General features: G+C 33.5%; 1 protein-coding gene across 4 annotated transcripts in view; it reads left to right on the top strand.

Moving 5' to 3' along the window:
* PRIM2 (DNA primase subunit 2) overlaps window positions 1-23591 on the top strand; it is a 342100-nt gene that overhangs the window by 6913 nt on the left and 311596 nt on the right. For all 4 annotated transcript variants that reach the window (XM_031964687.1, XM_031964688.1, XM_031964689.1 and 1 more), the window contains exons 4-5: window positions 4542-4621; window positions 7925-8045. In XM_031964687.1, coding sequence (XP_031820547.1) covers window positions 4542-4621; window positions 7925-8045 — 201 coding nt within the window. The remainder of the gene's footprint in view (window positions 1-4541; window positions 4622-7924; window positions 8046-23591) is intronic.

Here is a 23591-nt window from a genome sequence, read left to right as displayed (position 1 = left end):
AAGTTCAAACAAAAATCTTTTCATTTGTGTAAGTTATGTAACAGAATTTTTCCCCATCCTAAAAACCTTCAGTAGAACTTACCATTTCCTTAAACTGATGTCTTATGTGTCTTTTATCTTTGTCTGCCAAACTCTGAGGGGAGGAAAACTAGTTATACTCATAACCTTCTCTTTCTCTCCTTTTGTTCACTTCTCAATCCTTTGCAGACTGACTTCCTATTCAACTTGTCACTCATGAACCTGATCTTCCCAACTCATCTGAATTATGAATTCTAGTGGTTTTTTCTCAGTTTGCATCCTTTTTTGGCTTAAGTATTTGACGCTATTGATCATTTTTCCTTCTTAGATACTTTTTGGGTTTTCCTTTTGTTACTCTAACCTAATAGACCTTCTGTCTGTTTGTCCTCCTGTTCATCATCATCTTTGCAATCTCATCATCTCTATCATGTCCCTTATGTGTACATGTTCCTCAAGGCTCTGTTCTAGTCTCTCTTGCTTCTATAGATACAGCCTATCTTGGTGACTTCCTCAGCTCCCATGGTTTAAACATCAACTCTTCAAGGATGACTCCCCTGATTCTCCACTGAACTTCAGTCCAGTATCACCAAAAGTCTAGTGAACATTTCATATTGAATGCTCTGGAAATAGCTTAAATTCAGCATATCAACTAGTTGGCAGATGTTACTATTTATACTTAAACACTATTTCTTGAATCTGACCCCTTCTTTTTATTTATACAACTTCTATAATTTTAGCACTTAATATTCCCACCAAAATTATTGCAGCAACTTCCTAATTGTTTTTTGTGCTTCAGTTCTCTCCTTGCAAACTAGGACTTAGTGATTTTCCTTAAGTGTAGATCTGATCATGTTACTTTCTTACTCGATAAAGTCCACTGGTTTCCTGCTACTTCAAGGATAAAATAAAAATTCTGTTTAGATTTTTAAGCCCCTTTCAGTTTGGTCTCATCTTTTTTTTTTTTTTTTTTTTTTTTTTTTTTTTTTTTACAACTTCATTGGATCCTATTCTTCCACCCATAGTCTTGTGATTCACAAGTGTTCTTTTTTCTGGTTTTCACATACAACATTTTTTTCTCTTCTATAATCTTAGTTCTGGTCCTCTCATTGTAAAATGGACTTCCTTACTACTTCTGCTTCATAGAATCCCTCTTTTTCTTTGAGATGCATCTTAAAGACTTTTACTATATGAACTTTTCTCTGTCCCTCCATAGCGGCTAGTGTTACTTGCAAACTACCCTTTTATTTTTTTATATTTCTATCCTTACTGGTACCTAGTGAAAAGCTTGGCACTATAAATGCAAGCTGACTGATACTGTATATACATGATAAACATAAAGAAAAATACAAAATAATTAAGTAAAAGGTAGTTTATAAATAAGCATATAGTGTGGGTATAGAATATATTAGCATAAAAATATATATAAACTTAGATATGTATTTTTCTCCTCCATTAGAACATAGAATTTTTTTTTTTTAAATATCCCTCTCCCATCTAATGCTTAATGAAAAGTTTGGTACTTATAAATGCATGTGGATTGATATGGCAGATTGATAAAAATGTATACTTGTATATATTTGTCACAAGAATTTTGTCTTTCTTTTTCAATGGGGAGGTGAAAGGACAGAAGATTTTCCTAAATTAGAAAAAAAATGGTAGTGTCATGTCTGAACTCTACATACTATAAATATAGGACATGAAATGAATAGAGAAGTAAAGTGAATTTAACTATTAATTTGAGGAGCAGATGAATTCAAATCTGGATCACTGAATAGCCATTTGTAACAAACATCATTAATTGTTTATATTGGCTGTTAAGGTTATTATGATATAATTATTTTAGCACAACTTTTTTTTTTTTTTTCCAGTTTTCTTCTTAACTTCTTTTCTTGAGGATTCCTTTTGGAAAATTTTATATTTTTCTTTTGGCTAAGATTATGAGAAAGACTGGATTGGATGCATTTGCTAAACTCTTCCATTCATGTCCATAAACCTGGGTATTAATTTTAATCCTATCCTCCCATATCCAATTAGTAGTCAAATCCTATTAATTCTCCCTCTTTGCTGTCTTTTGCTTCTGTTTCTTTCTCCTCATCTTAATACCCTTATTCATTATCTGGTCTTGTAATAACCTCCTAATGTTTTTTCTGCATCTGCTTTCTTCTTTCCCAACTCTCACAAGTAATTTTTTACTTAGACCAGCTAAATCTTCCATAAGCACAGATCTGTTTATCTCTTTTTTGAAAATTTTTCAGTAACTCCCCATTTGCCCTTAAATAATACTTCTCAGCCTTGCATTCAAAACCTTCCACCATCTGACAACACTATTCTTCTACCCTCCATGTGTTCTTTGCTCTTGCCAACTGCCTCGTTCATCATCTTGTACATTTTATGCCTTTCAATTGCTCCTTTTCCCTAGACCTGAGGTACAGTTTTTCCCAACCAAAAAATCAGTGTTGATCTCTTTATTCACACCCTTACATGTTTTTCATGTTACAATTTTTTTTTTAATGGATCAGAAGTCCATGAGTGCAGAGACTTTATCTTATGCAGTTTTTGTATTTATCTTATGCAGTCTTTGTATCTCTCTTAGCAACCAGCTTATGTCTCTGTAGGTTGTGGTTATTGCTGTTTTTGTTTTTGAGTTGTTTCAGTCATGTCTAATTCTTTGTGACCCCTTTAAGGGCTTTCTTGGCAAAGATGCTAGAATGCTTCATCATTTCTTTCTCTAGATCATTTTATATATTAAGAACCAGAGCACTTGACCAGGGTCACACAGCTAGTAAGTGTCCGAGTCCAGATTTGAACTCGGGAAGACTCATCTTCCTGACTCCAGGCCTAGAACTCTATCCAATGTGCCATCTCAATGCCCCATGTAGGTTGTAGGTACTTAATAAATATATAAAGTTGTTAAAATTTAACTTTTCCCTTACAATAATAATACAATACAATACAATACAACAATAATACAATAATACAACAATAATAAAATAATTTTTTACAGTGATATTTTATGCTCAGTTTAATTCCAATCATTTGTTTAATTTTATCTTTGTAAGGAGATGTAACGGGGAAGGAATCACATCCTGTAATTCCATTGCTATAGATAACTTCCAGTGAGGAAATATGCTTTTCCAAATTCGTTTGCCAATTTTCTATAACTTAAAAAGCTTTAGAGAACTTCTTGAGGGCACTATGGGGTTAAATTACAGTATTATCCAGCTGATATATTCCAGAGATGGCAATTGGTAGTAGATTGAAGAAACTAAGACCCAGAGAGGTTTTGATTTTCTCAAGATTAGTAAGCATCAGAGTTGAGATTTTAATCCAAGTTCTTTAACTGAAGAGAGTTATTTGTCCCACACTGGCCTTGGCTTGCTTTATTTATTGGTAAAGACAACATTCCTTGGCCCTCTGGCAAACTGATAGACTTTTCTGTTTTAGTTATATTTCCTTGGAATGCTTCCATGTTTCTATGTTTTTCATGTAATAGCAAGTTTCTTTAACTCAGATTAGGTTTTTCCAGGTTACTCCGGCTCACTCCAGGTATGTGATAGGAACATAGATTTAGACTTGGAAAGATTCCTCTAATTTAGCTCCTTTGTTTTATATATGAAAAAACTGAGAACCAGGAAAACTGTCACACAAGTAATAAGTAGCAGAGCCTACATTCAGATCTGGGTCCTCAGACTCCATGCTTTAGAAACAGTTACCAGTGTTGTAGTAGTAGAGCATGGGACCCAGAGTCAGAAATAGATAAATGTTAACTCTGTGACTGTGGGGCATCACTCAGTATCTATCCAATTTAGTTTCCTTAATTGCAAAATGGGGTTAATAATTGTTTATAACTGAGGATTTCTGTGAGGATAAAATGAGATAATATTTGTAAATCACTTAGCACAGTGCCTGACACATAGTAGGTATAGAAGTAAAGTGGAATAAAGGAGGTGATATTTCTAAAGAGCTTAGGATAGTGTTAAGAACTTTTGGGTGGCTAAGAGTTGCAGTGGATAAAGTTTTGGAACTGATGTGAGGAAGTCTTGGTTACAAATCCAACCTCAGGCATTTACTAGCTATGTGATCCTGGCCAAATCACTTAACCCTATTTGCCTCAGTTTCCTTATCTGTAAAGTAAACTGGAGAAGGAAATAGCAAACCACTCCAGTATCTTTGCCAAGAAAAAACCCCAGATGCAGTCACGAAGAGTGACTGAAAAACAACACAAATAATACTTGTTTCCTTTCCTCCCTTCCTTCTTAAACCTAGCATCCTTTCCACTTTACTGCCTTTCTTCTTCTTTCATCTTATGTCTTTGAGGAGGGGAGGAGCAATTAAGTTGCTCTGTGGTTTGCTGTCATGTGAGAATAAATATAATTTCTAATTAACATTCATTAAATATTTTTTCAGTTGGAATGTGTGAATTTTGTGGACTTTAAAGTTTGAATATCTTCTCTTGCCTCAGTATTTTCTTATTCTTTTAATTTTTTTCCTGTTTAATTTAAATCTTTGTTATTACTTTCTAGGAAAGTTCAGAAGACGAATTTGAAGCACGAAGGAAGGATCACATATCTCATTTCATCTTGCGTCTTGCTTATTGCCAGTCGTAAGTATGCACTGATTATATTTCTGGTTTATGGATTTCTGTGTAGTTCATATTGAAATCTTGGGGTATGGATTGCTGTATTGAAAGTTGAAATGTTACACTGTGCGTGGCATTTCCTAGAACAGGGTAAAACAGTATATAGGGCTATTATATGACACAAACTAAACATGGGTCAACTTCAGTAGTCCCTGCTGTCTGTCAGGACCATTGCTGGCTATGAGAATCCATTGCCAACTTGTGCTTCCCTCTCTACAAGAGAGAGTTGGCAGCCAATATGTGATTAGCTCCTTTCTTCCACCTCTGTTCCATGGTTTTCACTCTACATTCCAGTATTCTTAAAGGAAAAGGGTTGGAATGATGGCATATTGCTTTTGAAAGGTGCTGTTCTTTTTAAGATATAGTTTTGCATTATAGCAATTTTCTAAGTAACATACAATTAATGGTTCAGAATTTTTCATTCTTGGCTTGGATTCTTAGCCTTAATTTTTGAGTTTATTCTCTTTGAGTTCTGGAATATCAAAAGCATAGAATTTGAGTAGAAAGGGACCTGAGAACATCTTTTATTTATTTATTTATTTATTTTTTTAAATAGCTAAGGAAATTGAGATCCATAAAAATTAAATGGTTAGTCCAAGGTTACAGAACTATAGATTTAGAGTTGGAAAGGACCTCGATGATAATTTTGGTCAAATCTTTCTTTTTACAAATAAAGAAACCCACCCGAGGTCTAGGAAAATTATGTGATTTGCTTAAAGTGATAAAAATAATAAGCATCAAGGTGAAATTTTAACATAGATCCTCTGATTACAAAGCTACTGTTCTTTCCACTATAGGTACAGGAACAGTGCTCCTGTTCTTTGAGTAGCCTCTCCTGGTGATTTGCTTACCCATTTTTTTAAACAACAAAATCATCCTAATGTCATGGATTCATAATTGTTTATTATTAATGAATTTCTGAAACAGAATTTTTTTTGGTATCTTCCTGAAACAAGAAGTATGGCATATTTGAGGGATTTAATTTAAGGTAGTACCAGAATAGAGGAAAAATGAATGTGGGTCATAGACAGTTTGAAGTAGGTGAGATTCAGATGAGAATTAGGAAGGCGGGAAAAGGAGGGTGAAATATAATGCTAGCACAGACATTTACTAAACACTTGCTGGTTGAGAATTTAGCTCACTGAATTGTGATGTAATAAAGTGGATGACACTGATTTTATTTGACTAATTGAATTTATATTTTCATTTTCTGTGGAGTCTGTTCTTGGATTATGTTGTTTATGGGTAGAATAAAATTAAAAACTGGAAAGGGAAATTAAAATGCAGGACAGTTTTGAGAATGTTTTTCTCCAGAAAAAAACCTGGCATACTTAAGAAAAATACCAAGGAACACCTTATCACTCAAATGTGGTGTAAATCTTTTCTTAATTTTAAGGGAGATGTGTCAGTGTTTAATCTTTTTTTATGATAGTGTTCAGACAGGCCCAAGTATGTCTATAATAAAGTAAAAAAAGTAAAACTCTTACTTTTTTATTAGTTCAATAGTGACACCTAGAGGAGGAAAAAATTAGCATTGTCTTTTATATATTTTTTTCAGTATTAATGTTGTTCCCTTACATGTTTATGCTACTTTTGATTTGTAGATTGGTTTGATTCGTAGATTGGATTTGAAAGATACTCTATAACACCTTTTCATAAACTGAATCATATTTTTTTTAGGTAGCTAAATATTTAAAGTAACTAATGAATTATTTTAATAAACAGAGCAATTCTTTTGTTGTACAAATAATTACACAATTTATCTGCTTTGTGAATTAATTTTTTAAAATAAGTACATTAGCTTTTTTTTAAAGTGAGGCACACCTTACATAATATTATAACTTTATAAGTTAATAGTATAGGCTAAACTTTTTATTTACAAGTATCTGAAGAAAACATAACATTTTCATGTTAATTATAATATGCCTTATACTAAATATTTGGGAATGAAGTCCAGTTGTTTAATTATAACATAATTTAGTTCACCAATCTTATCTTTTATTTAGTAATTAACAAAACCAAAATAAAAGAGAATTCTTATAGTGTTAGAAATTTTTGTCATATTAAAAACAACAAATCTGTGGAAATATTAAAATTTTTTTTTTTTTGTAACTAAGTTTAAAATAGTTTTTTCTAGGAATTTCTTATCTTTCCCATTGTGCCTCATTTTAGTTAAGTCAAATCAACTAGCATTATTTATTGCCTGTTATGTGTCAGGCACTATCATAAGTGCTTTTTAAGAATGGCAAAAAATAGAGGGGCAGCTAGATGTCACAATGGATAAACCAGCCCTGAAGTCATGAAAACCAGAGTTCAAATCTGGCTTCAGATACTTAATACTTCCTAGCTATGTGACCTTGGGCAAGTCACTTAACCCCAAATGTCTTGGGGGTGGTGGTAAGAATGGCAAAAAATAGTCCCTTTTTTCTAGGAATTTATAGTCTAAAGAGTGAGACAACATGCAAACGACTATGTACAAATATGGTATCTATAGGGTAAATTGGTCATAGTCTCAGAAGGAATGGACTCAGATTAAGAATAAGCTTCTTGCTCTGACTTTAGCTGAAACTTGAGGGAAGCCAAAGGGTTGGTGAGTATTTCTCATGGAGTGGGGATTAGGGACAACTAAAGAATTCAATTGGAATTAAGAGATAAATGTCTTGTTTGAGGAACAGCAAAGAGATTAATATCACAGGATAGCAGAATATGTGGAAGAGAGTAAAGGTAGGTAGGAATCAGGTTATGATAGACTTTAAAAGCCATTATTCTAGAAATAACTGGAAGTTACTGGTATTTATTAAAGGGTGGGGGAAGGCAGGGATGATATGGTTAGACCTGAATTTTAGGAAGATCAGTTTGACAGCTGATTGGAGGATGTAAGAAATAGGGGAAAATTCCAAGATACTTTATTAGGCAAGGAAACCATCCATCAGGCTATTTCAGTAGTCCAGATGATGAGAGCAGGCTCAGAATTAGGGTTTAAAGTAGTTTTGTTTTTTTCCAGGAATGCTTTATTTTCTTAATTTAGAAAAATCAGTTATTTATACTTAGAAGAATCTCAGAATCTTCTTTTTTGAAAAATTTTAATTTTAATATTTGGTAAGGTTATTGTCATTATTTTTAAAAGAATCCATCTAATTTTTACTGGCTGTTTCCTGTGTTGTATCCTGTGTTGTATTTGGTTAATCTTCTTAAATATTTTTTCATGAAAATCATCGAGAATTGTGGTCTTTGGCTATGTAACATACTTCTCCTTCTCTGTCTCAGGGAGGATCTCAGGCGCTGGCTCATTCAACAAGAAATGGACCTGTTTCGATTTCGATTCAGCATTCTGCCTCCTGACAAGGTCCAGGGTTTCTTAAAGGATAGCCATCTGCAATTTGAAACTGTAAGAGTATTTTAATAGTTTTATTTTCTTAGTATCTACATTTGGTTGCTTTTTAAATTTATGCTATTTGCTTCATCTTTCAGTACATCAGGGAGCTTCTATTTTCTCAGTGTGGACATATTTTCTAAAGACTCAAATCATAACACCCCATTAAGTCAGTCATCATGAATTCTTGAGCTGAAAAAAAAAAATTAATTACTTGGTTACTATTCTCCATTCAGGTTATTTCTAGGCTCACCCTCAAAAATCTATCTAGCTATGACCTAGTGGCACAATACAAAGAGTGTTGTTGAGCCCATAGACAGGAAGACTCATCTTTCTGAATTAAAATCTGTCCTCAGACACTAACTGTGTCACCTTGAGTGAGTCACTTAACTATATTTGCCTCAGTTTCCTGATCTATAAAAGCTGGACAAGAAAATGGTAAACCAATTCATTATCTTTGCTAAGAAAATCCCAAATGGTGTCACGAAGAATCAGACATGTTTGAAATGATCAAACAATAACAAATGACCTAAGAGATCTAAGATGGCTTTGAGACCTCAAGATACTGAGTCTTGGAATTGAGGTCTTTAATGAAGAGGATTTTGTAATTCAGAGAGGCATCAGCAAGGGTATCTTACTCAGCAAAATTAAGTGTAATTCTGAATGGAAAAAAAAAAGGATACTTAACAAATTGAAATACTTTTAAGTATTTGTGACAAAAACAGCAGAATTTAAGGGAGAATTTGAGAAAGAAATATGAGGAAAACATTAAAGGTGAAATAAAGATTCAGTAAGGTCAAATTGTTTGCTTATATTTTGAAAATGTTATCAGAAATCTTTATGACTGTCACCATTACTTGAGTAATTTGAAAGAAAGTTTGGGCTGAACTCTGTATAATGGGGGATTCTAAAAAAAAACTATGGAGAGATAAAAAGGAGAAAGTAATTTGTTATAATGAGAATATAAAAGGAAGAGGAAGCAGTTCATCAAAATTAAATAACTTATGAACTTATTCTGACAGTACATATAATGTTTTGTGTGTGTGTGTGTGTGTGTGTGTGTGTATGTGTGTGATCCAGGAGCACACAGATAGTGGCATGTGTTGAGGGGAGATTTGAAAGATTTGAAATCAGTTTCTCCTGACTTCAGGGCTGGTGCTCTATCCACTGTGTCATCTAGCTGTCCCTTGTACACATAATGTTTCACTTCCATCGTTGGCTACCTTGGAAGGGAGGAAGTGTATTTTTTTCCCTCCTTTTTGGGGGCCAGTTTTTAAGCTTTTGACCTAATTCCCCTAGTTCTAAGTTTTAACTGTGTTTCTCACTATACTGTTCCTCTCATTTTTTTTACTTAGCTTTTCAAAAATTGTTTTTGTTTAAATTCTCCAATCTGTGGCAGAATTTCATTTGGTAGTTCTCCCTGTGACCCAATTATTAGAACTAATGTTCTGTTGAGTCTTATTCTTGATCCTAACTGCTTTAGTATAATTATCATTTGTCAAAATTTCATCTCCTGACATGATTGATTGTATCTGTATACAGCATTAGTTGAATCTGAACTTGATAAATCTTAATCTGAAACATAAAGCAATTGCATTTTTTGTGAGTTGGTTACAACTGCCTAGATTTTAATTTCTGAAATTGCCAAGAAAGATTAGAAATGGAATAGAGACCATCTTATTTGTATTCATTCCCAGTAAGGGCCATTTTGAATCTTTGTGTTTATTTTGTTGACTTACTTTTGTTACTATACAGGGTATATGACCAGGGCTATAGATGGTAATAATGCTTATTTATTTAGATTAGGAAAAGGTCAAGATGTTGATGCTTGTCAGCTTGAAGTTCAAAGAACTTCCAAGCTCTTCTAATTCAACATCATAGACAATTGCCTTGAGGCCTTGTAGAATTTCGTTCCAAGAACAGTAGGGAAAAATACTGTAGTCCTTAAAATTTTTTTTCTTAGGGTATTCATTGTTTTTGTACAAAATAATTTTTATTTCAATTTAGAAATACCTATATTTCAAATCTTATTAGAGATACATGTACTATTTCTCAAAATGTTCTTACATGTGAGCAAATAACAAAAAAAAAAAGGTAGCTAATGTTAATTGTGTAAGGGCTTTATTTAAAGATATGCTGCTTTCTCATTTTTGCAATTTGGCCTACACTTTAACATATGCATATCAATCTGTTTATCTATCTATCTATATATGTATTTATTTGTCCAGATCTGTGATTTTTATTAATGTGGAAAACTTATGCAGAGGAAATTTCTTACATTAATTTGGATGAGAAATTATTTAAAAATTTTTCATTTACTCTTGTTTTCGTTAATTGCTAATTAAAATATAGCAGTTCTTTCAAGTGTTTAAAAATGTGATTCTCAGAAGGAATTGATAACACTTTGCTAAAATGCCAAAGAGGTTCAATGATACAAAAAAGGGTAGGAATCTGTAATCTAAGGAATCACTTGATCACTTAATCAACAAATATTTATTAGATTTTTACTACATAACATGCACTCTGCTAAGGGATTGAGAATTAAAAAAAAAAATCCCAACAAACACAATCTCTGCCCCAAGGAATTCATATTCTAATAGACAACCTGAAGACAATTATGTTTCAAAGCAAGAAGTGAACATGGTAGCAACGTTGAAATGTAGGTTGGGGAAATATTTTAGAAGTATCATGTATTTCAGTATACTTCAAAATTGTATTGTGTAGGTGATCTATATTCCCTGTGAGCTATAGCCTCATGTAAGGTGGGACCCATGTTGTGTCCTTTGCATCTCCTGTGATATACATTTTATCAATATATATTGAATCAATGACTGAATCAGATTTCTTCTGTAAAGGAAAAAGATAAAGGAGGAGGTCAAAAAGATAGTAGTTGGTTTGACAATATGCCTGCTTTATAAATTGAGTCTTATTTTGAGAAAGAATTTTGTGATTTACCATGACTAGCAAATGTAAATGTGTAAAGAGAATAGAGCTCTGGACCTAGAGTCAGGATGACCTGAGTTCACATTTGGCTTCAGGCACTTATAAGTTGTGGCACTTAATCTCTGCTTCAGTTTCCTCAAATGTAAAATGGGAGTAGTCATAGCACCTATCTCCCAGGTTGTAGAGGATCAAATAAAATAATAATTGTAAAGAACTTAGTATAGTGCCTGGCACTATGTAAGTGCCATCTAAATATTAGCTGTTATTATTAAATATAGTAAAAATGAAGAATTAATTTTTAGAGATATCAGAGGAATGGATTGCCTTGGAAAGTTGTGGATTCTCTCTTATTAGAGGCCTTTTAATATTTAATCTAATTTTAACTGGATATCTTCAAGCAAAGGAGGTACTTGTCAGAAGATCTGTAGAAATCATTCTTGTTTAGGTGTGCTTCAGACTAAGTGGTCTTCCAGATCCTTTCCAACTTTGTGATTTTGTAGTACCTCAGACTTAAATTGTTCTTGAATATTACAAAGAATTTTCACAGGGCATTGTGTCATCCATGATGACAATAGTGATGATTCTTTTATTTTACAAATGAGGACACTGAGACTCAGGTGAACTAACAGGTCACGTAGTGATGAAATGTCTGATTCAGGATTTGGACACAGGTCTTTTGTTTCATTTTAGCATTCTTTCTATGCTACCGCATCACCTTGTAGGGAATCTTATGTGCATTTGTGGGAAATTTCATGGTAGAGGAACACACTTTATTGCTCATTATCAAGAGGCAGTGGTTTGAACTCTTGAGGGAAACAATATCTTTAAAAACAGGGGAAGAGGAATGCATGAGCTGAAATGGAGGTTTTAGTGTACTTACCCAGGTGTGGGATCTGAGGTCTGGAAGATGAGTTCAAATCTAGTCTCAGACATTTCCTAACTGATTCTGTGTAAGGTGTTTAACCTCTATTTGTGTCGTTTTCCTTAACTATGAAGTGAATATCATAAAAGCACCTGTCTCACTAAGATTGTTGTGAGCATCAAATGAGATAATACTTTTAAAACGTTCAACACAGTGCCTGGCACATGGTAGATACTATATAAATATTTAATTCCTTTCCTTTATTCCTTGTTAGCATTGGTCCCATTTTAAATTTGAAGTGGTAGGGATTAACCTTGGTCTTCCTTTTTGGAATAAGCTCTTTATAGTAATGCCTCTGTATTTGTTTGATACTAAACGATATTAAAGGATGCATTACTTCCACTCAATAAATAATTAATGAGTATTTATAAAGCAGTTGTGCTGAACAAATATGTTTCAGTAAAAGCTTGACCAGTGGCCCTGTTTGAGGAAATGGAAAAATAGATTAATTTGGGGCTATTCCTTTATGACTATAGTTGCAAAAATACAACATGATAAATGGTTTTCAGTGGCAATATTTTAAAAATCCTCAGGGTGGGACTGTTTAATATGAGAGGAGACTTTGCAAAGCCATTTCTTTACAGATATATACTCTGAGTTTATCTGATTTGTGAAGTTTTAAGCTTTATGGCCTGTGAAGATTCTGATTGTCGTATAAAATCTTTCTGAATGACTTTTGAAGTTTATCACATTTCACTGAGCATTTTGTTGTGATTATGTAACAGAATTAGTTATTAATGTCTAGTGACCTGGATTTGAATCCTACCTGTGATATCTAGAGCTTTTATAATCTTGAGCAAATCATTTAATGCCTCTGGGTCTTAATTTCCTTATCTACAAATAATGGTAATAATAATAATAATACACTTACATTCATGTGACATTTTAAAGTTTGCAAAGTGCTTTACAAATACCTCATTTTATCCTAACAAGTCAGGGAGTTAGGTGCTATTATTAGCTTCATTTAACATTTAAACACAGAGTTATATATGACTTGTCCAGGGTCACAGAGCAAGTAAGTGTCTGAGACCTTATATTTGGATTCAGGTCTTATTGACTATAGGTCTAAAACTTTATCCCATGTCACCTAACTACCTTTGCACAGAAGGAGTTGGATTAAATGAACTGAGATAATTTTCAGCTCTAAATCAATGAAGCTAATGTCTACGATTGGCAATGCTGTGGTCTGTATCTTAAGTCTGAGAGAATATGCATAGTTTAGAGGTAAAAAAGGAGGTATGAGAGAAGGAAGAGAGCTAACGAAAAGGGAGAAAAAGAAGAAAAAGAAGGTGTGTATATAAGAATAAGATCTCTGAGATTTCAAGCAGGAATTCAGTTGATGGAAGTCTACTTTAGAAGAGAAAGACTTGACTGTAACTCTTTATCCCCCTTTGGGCTCAGTTTCCTCCTTTATAGAAATTTATGATCTCTCACATGCCTTCCAGTTTTGAAATTTGTGACATCTAAGGCTTTGATATGGCTTCAAAAAAGTGGTAATCAGCTCTTTCATGCATAGTCTGATTATTTGGCTGGTAATAATTTAGAGATTTCTTCCCTCCACAGCAGAATATCTTGGCTTAATGGAATCAGAATGATGACCAGAGACTGTGAGACATAATGACTTTGCAAGAATGTACCAGTTTGGGTACAGTCAGTAAGTGAGCTGAATCCATCATTCACTTAACTCAATTGAAGTAATTGTTGGAAAGATAATAGCAATAGTTATCACTTACATTGCACTTTACAGTTAGTGAAATGTGTTAGAAATATTAGCTCATTTGGTCCTCATTGCTATTCTGGGAGGGAGGTACTCTCTTATCCTTAATTTGCAGATGAGGAAACTGAGGAGGTCAGAGATTAAATGACTTGTCCAGGATCACACAGCTAGGAACTGTCTGAATTCAGGCCCAATCTGATTCTTAAGTCCATTACCCCATTGACCTGCTATTTAGAATCAGGCTATTATAGCTGTCCTTTAGAGAATAGCATCTCTAGACATGTGTTAAGGTAAAATTAGGCTGATTAAAGATTTTTCATACTTGCTTATGATTTGAGGAAGCAGGATGAAGAAAAATCCTGATAGAAGACATAACCTGATAAAGAGTTGAAATCTCTTCTTCTGAAAGAAACAAATACTAAAATTGATTTTAAGAACTATAAGCCACAAAGTATGTTACTAAATCCACATGTAAAATTTCCCCAACATGAATGTAATTAGGCCTTAAATAGCACTTAAGCAAAATGAAATAAATGCTGACATTTAGGATGACAGGGCCTATCAAAAAAGACTGTGTAAACACAGGTGTGTATTATTGAGTTTTACATTGATTTAGAAGATTAAGCATTAACAATAAACTTACCAAGATGATTTGCTACAGGTGAATGAATTGCTTGACAGTTCTTGACAGAAAGGGAAATTAAAATGCTTTTAGAGACTTTTCCTGAAAGTACTATTCTAAATTGTTTTGGGGATCTTTTAACATAGGGATTCTGTGAATGAAACTTAGAATTATAAGGGACCTTATAGATACTTTGAGGGGCTTAGAGTGCATAAAGTGATGAATATGGAGTCAGGAAGACCTGCATAGAAATCTTATCTCAAACATGTATTAGCTGAAGTCATTGGACTTCTGAGTTTCAGTTTCCTCATTGGTAAAATTAGAGGCTTGCACTAGATAATCTCTGAGGTATCCTGCAATTTGAAATTCATTATCTTATGATTAAGATGATCAAGTTTTTCATGTCCTTGTGTGATACAAATGGCCACATGGTGACTGGATCACTTTTCGTGTTCAGTTGCCTTCTCTGAGGCTCTTTTCCAGTCTAAATATCCACTTGGTCTTTGAACTGCTTCTCATATATTTGTTTTCCATGATCCCATCACCATACTGATGTTCTTTTAAAATGTATTTCCCCAAAATGAATGCTATCAGGATGATATCATAACCTAGTACAATCTTCCCTTTTATCACTAATATTTTCTTCTGAATTGGAATTGAGAAGAGCTCAGAAACTCATGTCATTTAAACTGTAAAAGGCTCAGAATTTGGTCTGACTTGTCATCACAGCTTGTTCCCCTTTATAGGAGATGCCAGGTCACATCTACTCTCTTGAACATCGTCATTCTTACTCCCAGGCCCAGGGTATATAGCTCAAATTCTTCCACTCACACACCTTGAAACTCTCACATTAAGTTGTGGTCTATAATACTCTTTATTCTTCAAACTGATTGCAATTGACCACTAGTGCACATCTCTCCAAAATCAGTAGTTTTTGTATTCCATGCATCTAGTGATATATTGAAGGATCAGAGTTCCTTGGATAACTTCTGGGTTAGGGCTTCTTAAACTTTCCATTCATGACCTTTTTTTTGCCCAAGAAACTTTTGTATGATCCCATTTTAAATTTGAGTAGAGATGTTTTTTGGGGAGTGGGATAGGGAGGATTTAAAAAAAATATTTTCAGTAGCATTTTTTTCCATAATATATGTTAAGAAAGATAGTTTTCAAAATTCATTTTTGTAAGATAGTGTTCCAATTTTTTCTCCCTCCCCCAAACAGCAAGCAATCTGATGTGGGTTAAATATATGCAATTCTTTTAAACATATTTCTATATTTGTCATGTCATGAAAGAAATATCAGATTAAAGGGGAAAAAATCATGAGAAAGAAAAAAAAATACACAAAAAAAGGTGAAAATATTATGCTTTGATCCATTTTCAGTCTCCATAGTTCTCTCTTTGGATGCGGATGATATTCCCCCCCTCTCCCGCCCAGGTATATTGGAATTGCCTTGGATCACCACATTGCTGAGAAGAGCCAAGTCCATCACAGTTTATCATCACACAGTCTTTTTGTTACCGTATACAATGTTCTCTTGGTCCTATTCACTTCACTCAGCATCAGTTCATGTATGTCTTTCCAGGTTTTACTTGCTCATCATTTCTTATAGAACAGTACTATTCTGTTACGTTCATGTACCATAACTTATTCAACCATTCCCCAAATGATGGACATCCACTAAATTTTTATTTTCTTGCCACTACAAAATGGATTGCTACAAAAATTTTTGCACATGTGGGTCCTTTTCCCTCTTTTATGATCTCTCTGGGATACATACCTAAGGTGTTTCTTTCAGCATTCGGATATGCCCAATGCAAAGCATTTTGTTTGTTTAGGATCAAGGCTGCATTGACATTGTGCGATATATTCCTTACTGCTAAATGCTGCCAGAAACACCAGATTCATTATACACTTGATTTTTAAATCAATTTTTATTTATTGTGTTGTAAAACCTTTTACTGTTGTTATTTTTTTTGTTCAGTTATATGATGATCCTATATGGAATCATGACTCACAATTTAAGAAGCTTTGTTCTAGGTTACTTCTTTGTGGTCAAATTGACCAGGTTCAGATCTAAAGTGACTTTCTAAAGCTCTTAAATAGCTTGGGGGGATAGTTGGCACCTCCTTCCTCTTGTAGAGTCTAATGTGCTATTACTTATTTTTTTTCCTTATGGTAGGAGAGAGAAGCAAATCTGATTCATGGTTTTTGGAGGCAGAGCTGTCTAGTTCTTCCTGGATTGCTTTGGAGTCCTGATAATTTTCTTGATTGTGTTACTGCCCACCACTTTGCTGAATATTTTTCCTTTTGCTTTTTTTCCTTTGCCTTTTTTTCCTCCTTGGCTAGATCAAGGGAAGGGACAATGGTCAAATCTCTGAACCTTATGGAGGTGGTATTATTACTTGCATTGATGAGGCAAATACCCTGGAGTCTCTTGTTGAAAACATGACCCTAGTCAGACTCAATTCCTTCACCTTAATGCTTTTGTGTGATCCCTAGTGACTTGTTCCCTCTTCCTTATCATCTATCCAGAGTTTCCCTTTTCCTTCCTGAGAACTAGGCCAGATTATTTGATATTTCCTACTGATAACAACCCTTGCTAGCATAGGTAATCCTGTATATGATCATATTATGTACATGTTCTCTCCCTCCCACAGAATGAAAATTCTTTCAGAACAGGGACTGTTGTGTTTAGTCATGTTAAATTTATTTTCCACTATTGCTGATTTAAAATACTATTGGTTGTTTAGATAATTACTAGATTTTTCAGGATAAGGTAAAAGCAATTAAAAGTGAATTCATCTACTATTGGCATTAGACAAATGTTTTTTCTGAAATAGTTAATAATATAATAATAAAAAATATCATGTAATGCTTTAAGAGTTGTAAAGTACTTTAAAAACATTATATTATTTGATCTTTACAACATCCTGAGAGGATGGGTGTTGTTATTATCTCCATATTAAAAATGAGGTGAGATAGAAGTTAAATGACTTATCCAGGGTATCTGACACAGAATTTGAATTTAGGTCTTTCTGACTCCAGGTATAACTCTTTATTCCATTTGTCACTTTTTTGGTAAGCAGGCAAATCCTGTGTTTCAGGACATATCTCTTCTCTGGTTTTTAAAGATATTGTTTATACCACCACTGCTCATATTAACTCAATCCAAGCTCATTGTTTTCATAAAACATGATATCCTAATAATATCTTCCTTTCCTTGAAAAATATAATCCTCTTAAATTAGGTCACATACTCCCAGAACACACAAGAGCTTTGAGGAAAGCAGATGAAGGAAACAACTTAAGCAGCATAATAAAGATGTTATTGTGTAGTTCTTTTCTTAAAGGAGTTCATAGAACTTCTTATACTCCCATATCAATGCAGAATCTGAGACAGTGGAAAGAGCCCCAGCTCTGGAGTCAGAGGATCTGTGTTCATATTCTGCTTCTGACAATTACCAAGTTGTTACATTAAACCTCTGTTTGCTCTTCTGTAAAATGAGGAAATTGAATTAGATAACTTTTGATGTCTCTTCTAGCTCTAGGGCTATCATCCTATGATCCATGAAAAATAGGGCAAAACCGTTTTCTCAGATGGGGAGATTTGAGACAACCTTTCTGGTTGAGTAAATTGAATCCTTTGAAAGAGAATGTATGGGTTCTCATTATAATACAATGGAGATCTTTTGACGAGATTTTGTCAACATGGCAGCCAAACCTGATTGGTAAGCTACTTTGGTGGGTCAGGACCCCTTGGGGATCCTGCTACTGATTTTCTAATAGTAATTATCTTATGAATTATTGCCTGTTAATGTACATACATTAAAAAAATTAACTATGTATATCAGAAATTAATTGTATGTATATCTGCATATACACATGCATATATGCGTACACAAATATATGTATGTGTATGCATGTGCAAATACACACACACACACACACACACACCACCCCTTCCCCATCACTACATTGGACCATCTTGTGGATCAGGGCCCTGAACTGAATTGAAGAGCTGGAAGTGACTGTAGAGATCACCTGAGTTCATCTATACATTCCTAGACAATATCTGTACAAGTCCAGACCCTGTTAAAAAACTCCTTTCTGTAGTTACATTCCTAAGCCCATCCCTATTCTACTTTTCCTCTGTTCTTGTTTTGCCTAAATCCAGATTGGGTCTGTTTTTCTAAGCCACCAAACTTAAATCAACCCCTATTTTCATTTTTTTTCTTCCCCAGAACATTATTGCACATTTTTATGTTTTGGAGAGGATATATTTAATGTCATTTTGATGATCTATGATCTCATTAATGCAGGTATATTGCACTAGTGATGTGGATTGTAATCCATTTCTTCAATTCTTATCCATATCTTATCCATGAATCCTCTCTAATGTCCAGTCAGTAGATTTGAAAGCTTCCTAATCCAAGAAGCTGTGTTGTCAAAGACTGCTGGAGACTTATAAGCTCTTGAAAGTTCTGTTAGGTATAATATGGTTTGTATAGCATATACATATTCTGATATATATATATATATATATATATATCAGAATATGTCTACTTCTTCCAGAAGAGGAGAAAAAGGAAGAGAACATACATTTATTAGCAACTATTATGTGCCAGGCATCTGCTAAACTCTCTACAAATAGTACTGTCTCATATGATCTATACAACAACCCTTGAAGATAGATGCTGTTATTGTCATCATCCCTGTTTTACAGATGAGGAAATTGAGGTTGACAGGGATAGGGTCACACATCAAATAAGTGTTTGAGTTTGGGTTTGAACTTTGGTCTTCTAGACTCAAGGCCTGCTGTTTATCAACTGAAATCACCAATTATATTAGACTAGCCACAGTGAGTGCTAGGAGGCTTATGAACTATAAAGAGGCTGTTTGGTGTTGTCTCTCTGCTTATAGCAACTCTTGGAATACAGAAAGAAATGAATTTGATGTTTTTAATCATTTAATATTTAATATCATTAATCCATCTTATTGGAAACTACAGTTTATTTCTGTGCCTCCTATGTTGTTATTATTGCTTGTCAATAGAATTCTGGAAAAGTGTGTCATTGAAACATATCTTATTTATTAATAGTGATTTAAAATATTTAATTTTGAAAATGCACCTGGTGTGGGGTTATTAGATGCATGGAAACTGAAATAAACATATACTTAAGTGTTTTTGTTTGTTTTTTTTAACATTTAAAATAAATTGCTATTGGTAATTTTAGGTATGTTAATTTTTTTTTTTAAATGAAGCTGTAACTTCCCTTTTCTCTTTGCTAATTTTCCATGCACAGAACTGTGATCCTTTCACCTTTTTTAGGCAGAAGAGAGACTATTTATTTGTAAATTTGGATTGTACAAGGTCACATAGTTTATATGTAAATAGCAGAATTCTTACTAAAACTCGGGTCTCTTTCACTTGGCATATAAATATTACATTTTTCCATCTTTACAATGAACTTGAACTTCTTAGCTAATATGTGTTCTTGACATAGATTTTCAAATTCGGTATATTGTTTTGTTGTACTGTGTTTTTATTTGGGGATACATAAAGGTCCATGATTCTCTCCCTTTCAGTTTCCTCTTACAATAAAGGAGGATAGAGAGAAACAAAGGAAGGGAACAAGAATTTACTAAGCTTTCTTTGTTTTATTAGAACCGTGCTAAAATCATTATCTCATTTGATCAGGGAAGCCTTGTACTTCTTAGCTGGAATTGCTGTGATAGGATCATCGTATTCTGGAAGTATACAGTAGGAGGCGCTAAAGCTCTATAATATAATGTCTTTATGTTGTATAGAAAAATGTGGAATAAATTGGTATTCATGCTTTTCAGGATGTGTGTGTGTCTGTCTCTATGTGTGTATTTTGTTCGCTTCTGTTTTAAAAGCAGAATGATGTTTTAGAGGGGTTTTTTAAGCCACATGAATAAGTCCAAATGTTGATCACACACACTTTGTATTTTTGTTTATCATGGAATAAATATAGTTGTTTCAAATAGGGCCGCAAATTCCTTGTGTATTTAATAGACACTCTGTAAAGTCAAAAACACTTGGGGAAAATGTTGAATTTTTTGCAGTCAACCAACTAGTATTTGCTGAACGCTTGCTATATACAACACTACAAGTAATCTTAAAACCAATGAATGCTATTTGACTCAATATTAAGAGCACTTTTAGATTTTTGTTCCTTGATTGCTAAGGCATGAGAGAAGTTGTTTTGATGATTTGAACTTGCTGTCAAATTTGTATGAAAATGACAATTGGAAACTTTGGTTTGGGGTTGGTTCCCATAATTATGAGGAAAATGTACTGCTTGCCATTTTCTTCATTTGTTTGCAAAAGTTACCAGGATGTCCAGGTGAGTCAGGTACTGTTTAAGAATACATTTGGATTCTTGTTAGTAATCTCTTTTAAAAAGAGGTTGTTCATTCAATATCATACAAACACAATAATATTTCACACCACAGGATAAATTTATTCATTTGACTTTCAGTTTTCAAGAGGGTACTTATAATCATGAGAAAAGTGTAATCTAGAATTTCATTGCCTTTTTTCTTTATATGATCATTGATTTTGGGAGAGAAGAGGACTAAGTATACCCTCCTTCTTTCTTTCCAGAAGTTGGCTTGGCATGCTTTGTGTAATGAAATATTATATATATACACCATTAGCCACAATTCATGAGTTGGTTAGTTTTCACTGCTTCTTTTTCTGATTGTTGCAAGAGATAGTTCTCTGAGTTAGATAGGATATTAGAAATGAAGGTGACATAATAAAAAAATTATAAAGAAAAAGAATGCTCATAATTTTGAAAAGGGCCTTGAAGAGCTCAGAAACTATGGTCATTTGTATTACCAATCATGTGATTTTCCCAGTTTCTCAACTTCCTAACACTGATTAGTTGATCTTTTATGATCAAATCTAAAGTATGCTCATGTTACTTTTGTAATAGGACCTTTTTATTTTTATTTTTTTAAAAATAGGGATTTTGAATAGATTACAAATAAAAAAGCAGCAAATATGTCTCTTAACCATTGTGTTATGGAATATCTAGCCCCTCCCTATAAATTAAAAACTAAGTAAACATCTTAGAGAACCTGCAACCCATGCCATAGGTGCATTAAATTTCCAAAGGAGCAGTTTTAGCAGGGGATTATGCCAGTTTGCAGCATAAATTCATAAAGGAGGCATGTTACAGATTATTGTATGAGTTGGTCTTTTAAAGGAAAATTATAATCTCGGGGATTAACATCATAACTTGGTTTTCTGATTGGATATAGTAACTATGGAGTTATGATAGTTTTGTTAATTGGATATAGTAACTATGGAGTTATGATGGTTTTGTTAATACTAGGAATTTGGCTAAGAATTCAACCAGAGGTGAGATTGTAATAATAAATAAATAGCTAATCATATCTGTGCTCCCCTCTCATTGCTTCAGAGAGTAGCTTGGACATTAAAATTCAGATTTTTTCCTGATGATACTCCCTGCTACCAAAGACCTGGGGTCTTATTCAGCTTCTGTCAGTAGATGCTATATAAATACTTATTCCTTTCTCTTCCCCTCTTTTCTGCAATGCAGCTGAAAGGATACTGGCTCTGGAGCCAAAAGACTTAGCTTGAATCTTGCCTCTGATAGTTACTATCATTGTGATCTTGGGGCAAGTTACTCAACCTTCTTGAGCCTTAGTTAACCTATTTGTAAAATGAGGAGTTTGGACAAGATACTCTTCCTGGCTCTTCCAGTTTTAGACTTATGAATTATGTGTAATCAAAATGTTTCTAGTAGTGATAACTATAAGGAACGTATATATTTTGGGGTTTACCTGTTAGATTTTTTTCTTAATGATCACTCTAACTCTCATTGATTGGCCAATAATAGGTTCCAGGTCAACCCCTAATCAGTCATTGTTTGGACCCTGATTGACTCAGAATGAATGTAAATAGGAGTTCCTTCTTTTGGCCAGAAATCCTGAGGATCTTCACCTCCCAAATTGGATTTTTTTTTTTTTTTTTGATTAGGTAAATGAGACCATTCTTTATCTCTTCTTACCTACCCTTAATCAGTGAATAGGTATTGCCTCAGTCCTGAGACTTGTTTAATACCCTAGCTTAAAACCTTTTAGAACTTCTTGTCACTGGACCCAGATGACTCTGGAAGAGAAGGTGAGGTTGGTGATGAGTGTGTGTGTTTGTGTGTGTGTATGAGAGAGAGAAGTCTCATTTATTTTCTGGGATCAATAATAAATCTTCATAGTTTGGTTTCTTTTTAGTGACCTTTTCATTTTTTTGAGATAAAATGTTCTCTTTTATAAAATTAGGAGACAGGATTAATGGCCTCTAAGGTCCCTTCCAGTTCTAGCTCTAAAATCTTTTAATATTGCTGAAATCATGTATCTTAATTCTGTTTATTTTACTCAGCATCAATTCATATACATTTTTCTATGGTTTTTTCTGAATTCCTCATATTTGTCATTTCTTGCTACATAAGAATATTCCATTTTATTTATACAATATAATTTGTATCGTCATTCCCCCATCAATGGGCATCCATTTTGTTCTAAGTTGTTTGTTGCTATTTTTTAGTTGTTTGTCCTTCATTTTCTAAAAGGACCATGACATCAAAGAGGTAATTATTATATACAAGTGAGTTGGATTTAGTGAGGACGGGTTGTGCAAAGAGAAAAATATTAACTACTTTATCAGATATAGTCACTATTTGTTTTTTTTTTTTTTCCCTGAACTGTCTTTCTTTGTTACAAGGGAAGTTCAGTTTGTAGTTGAAATTGTGGAGATACAACCAGTAATAAATGATTTTAAAAAAACAAAAGATGTCAATGAAAATGATATATTATTGCAACTCACTGTATTCCTCCCTTCAAATATAAGCACAATTTGCCTAAATTATGCAGAATTTTAATTAAATATTTTAATTTTCTAACAATCTCAGTTTGATTAGAAGCAAATGTTGATTAGCTACAGAAGTCTAAATGTAACTTTTAAAGATGACTTTTATTTTTAAAAACTCAACCTGTCAGGCTAATTAAGAGATAAATTTAACACATACATATCAGGAGTTGTTTGTATGTCACATCTGATACAATAAAAAATTGTATAATTTATAAATACTACTCACCAAGGAAACCAATTTTGTACATAGGATGGGATGACTCATTTCATTGTTAAGGAGACTTTAAGGTGAATGAACCGTGTCAAAATCATTAATTAACATAGCTGTAGCTTTCAGGTTCTTTTGGATTTTTATTTTCCTTTCCCTGTTCTTCTGCTTGCCAGAAAGGGACCTACATAATTTTATACATATGTACTAATACCAAAACATACAAGC

The sequence above is a fragment of the Sarcophilus harrisii genome, chromosome 4 (genome assembly GCF_902635505.1).
Source record: "Sarcophilus harrisii chromosome 4, mSarHar1.11, whole genome shotgun sequence".
Taxonomy (NCBI): Eukaryota; Metazoa; Chordata; class Mammalia; order Dasyuromorphia; family Dasyuridae; genus Sarcophilus; species Sarcophilus harrisii.
The sequence above is the reverse complement of the archived record's forward strand: the minus strand, read 5'-3'. Positions and strand labels throughout refer to the sequence as shown.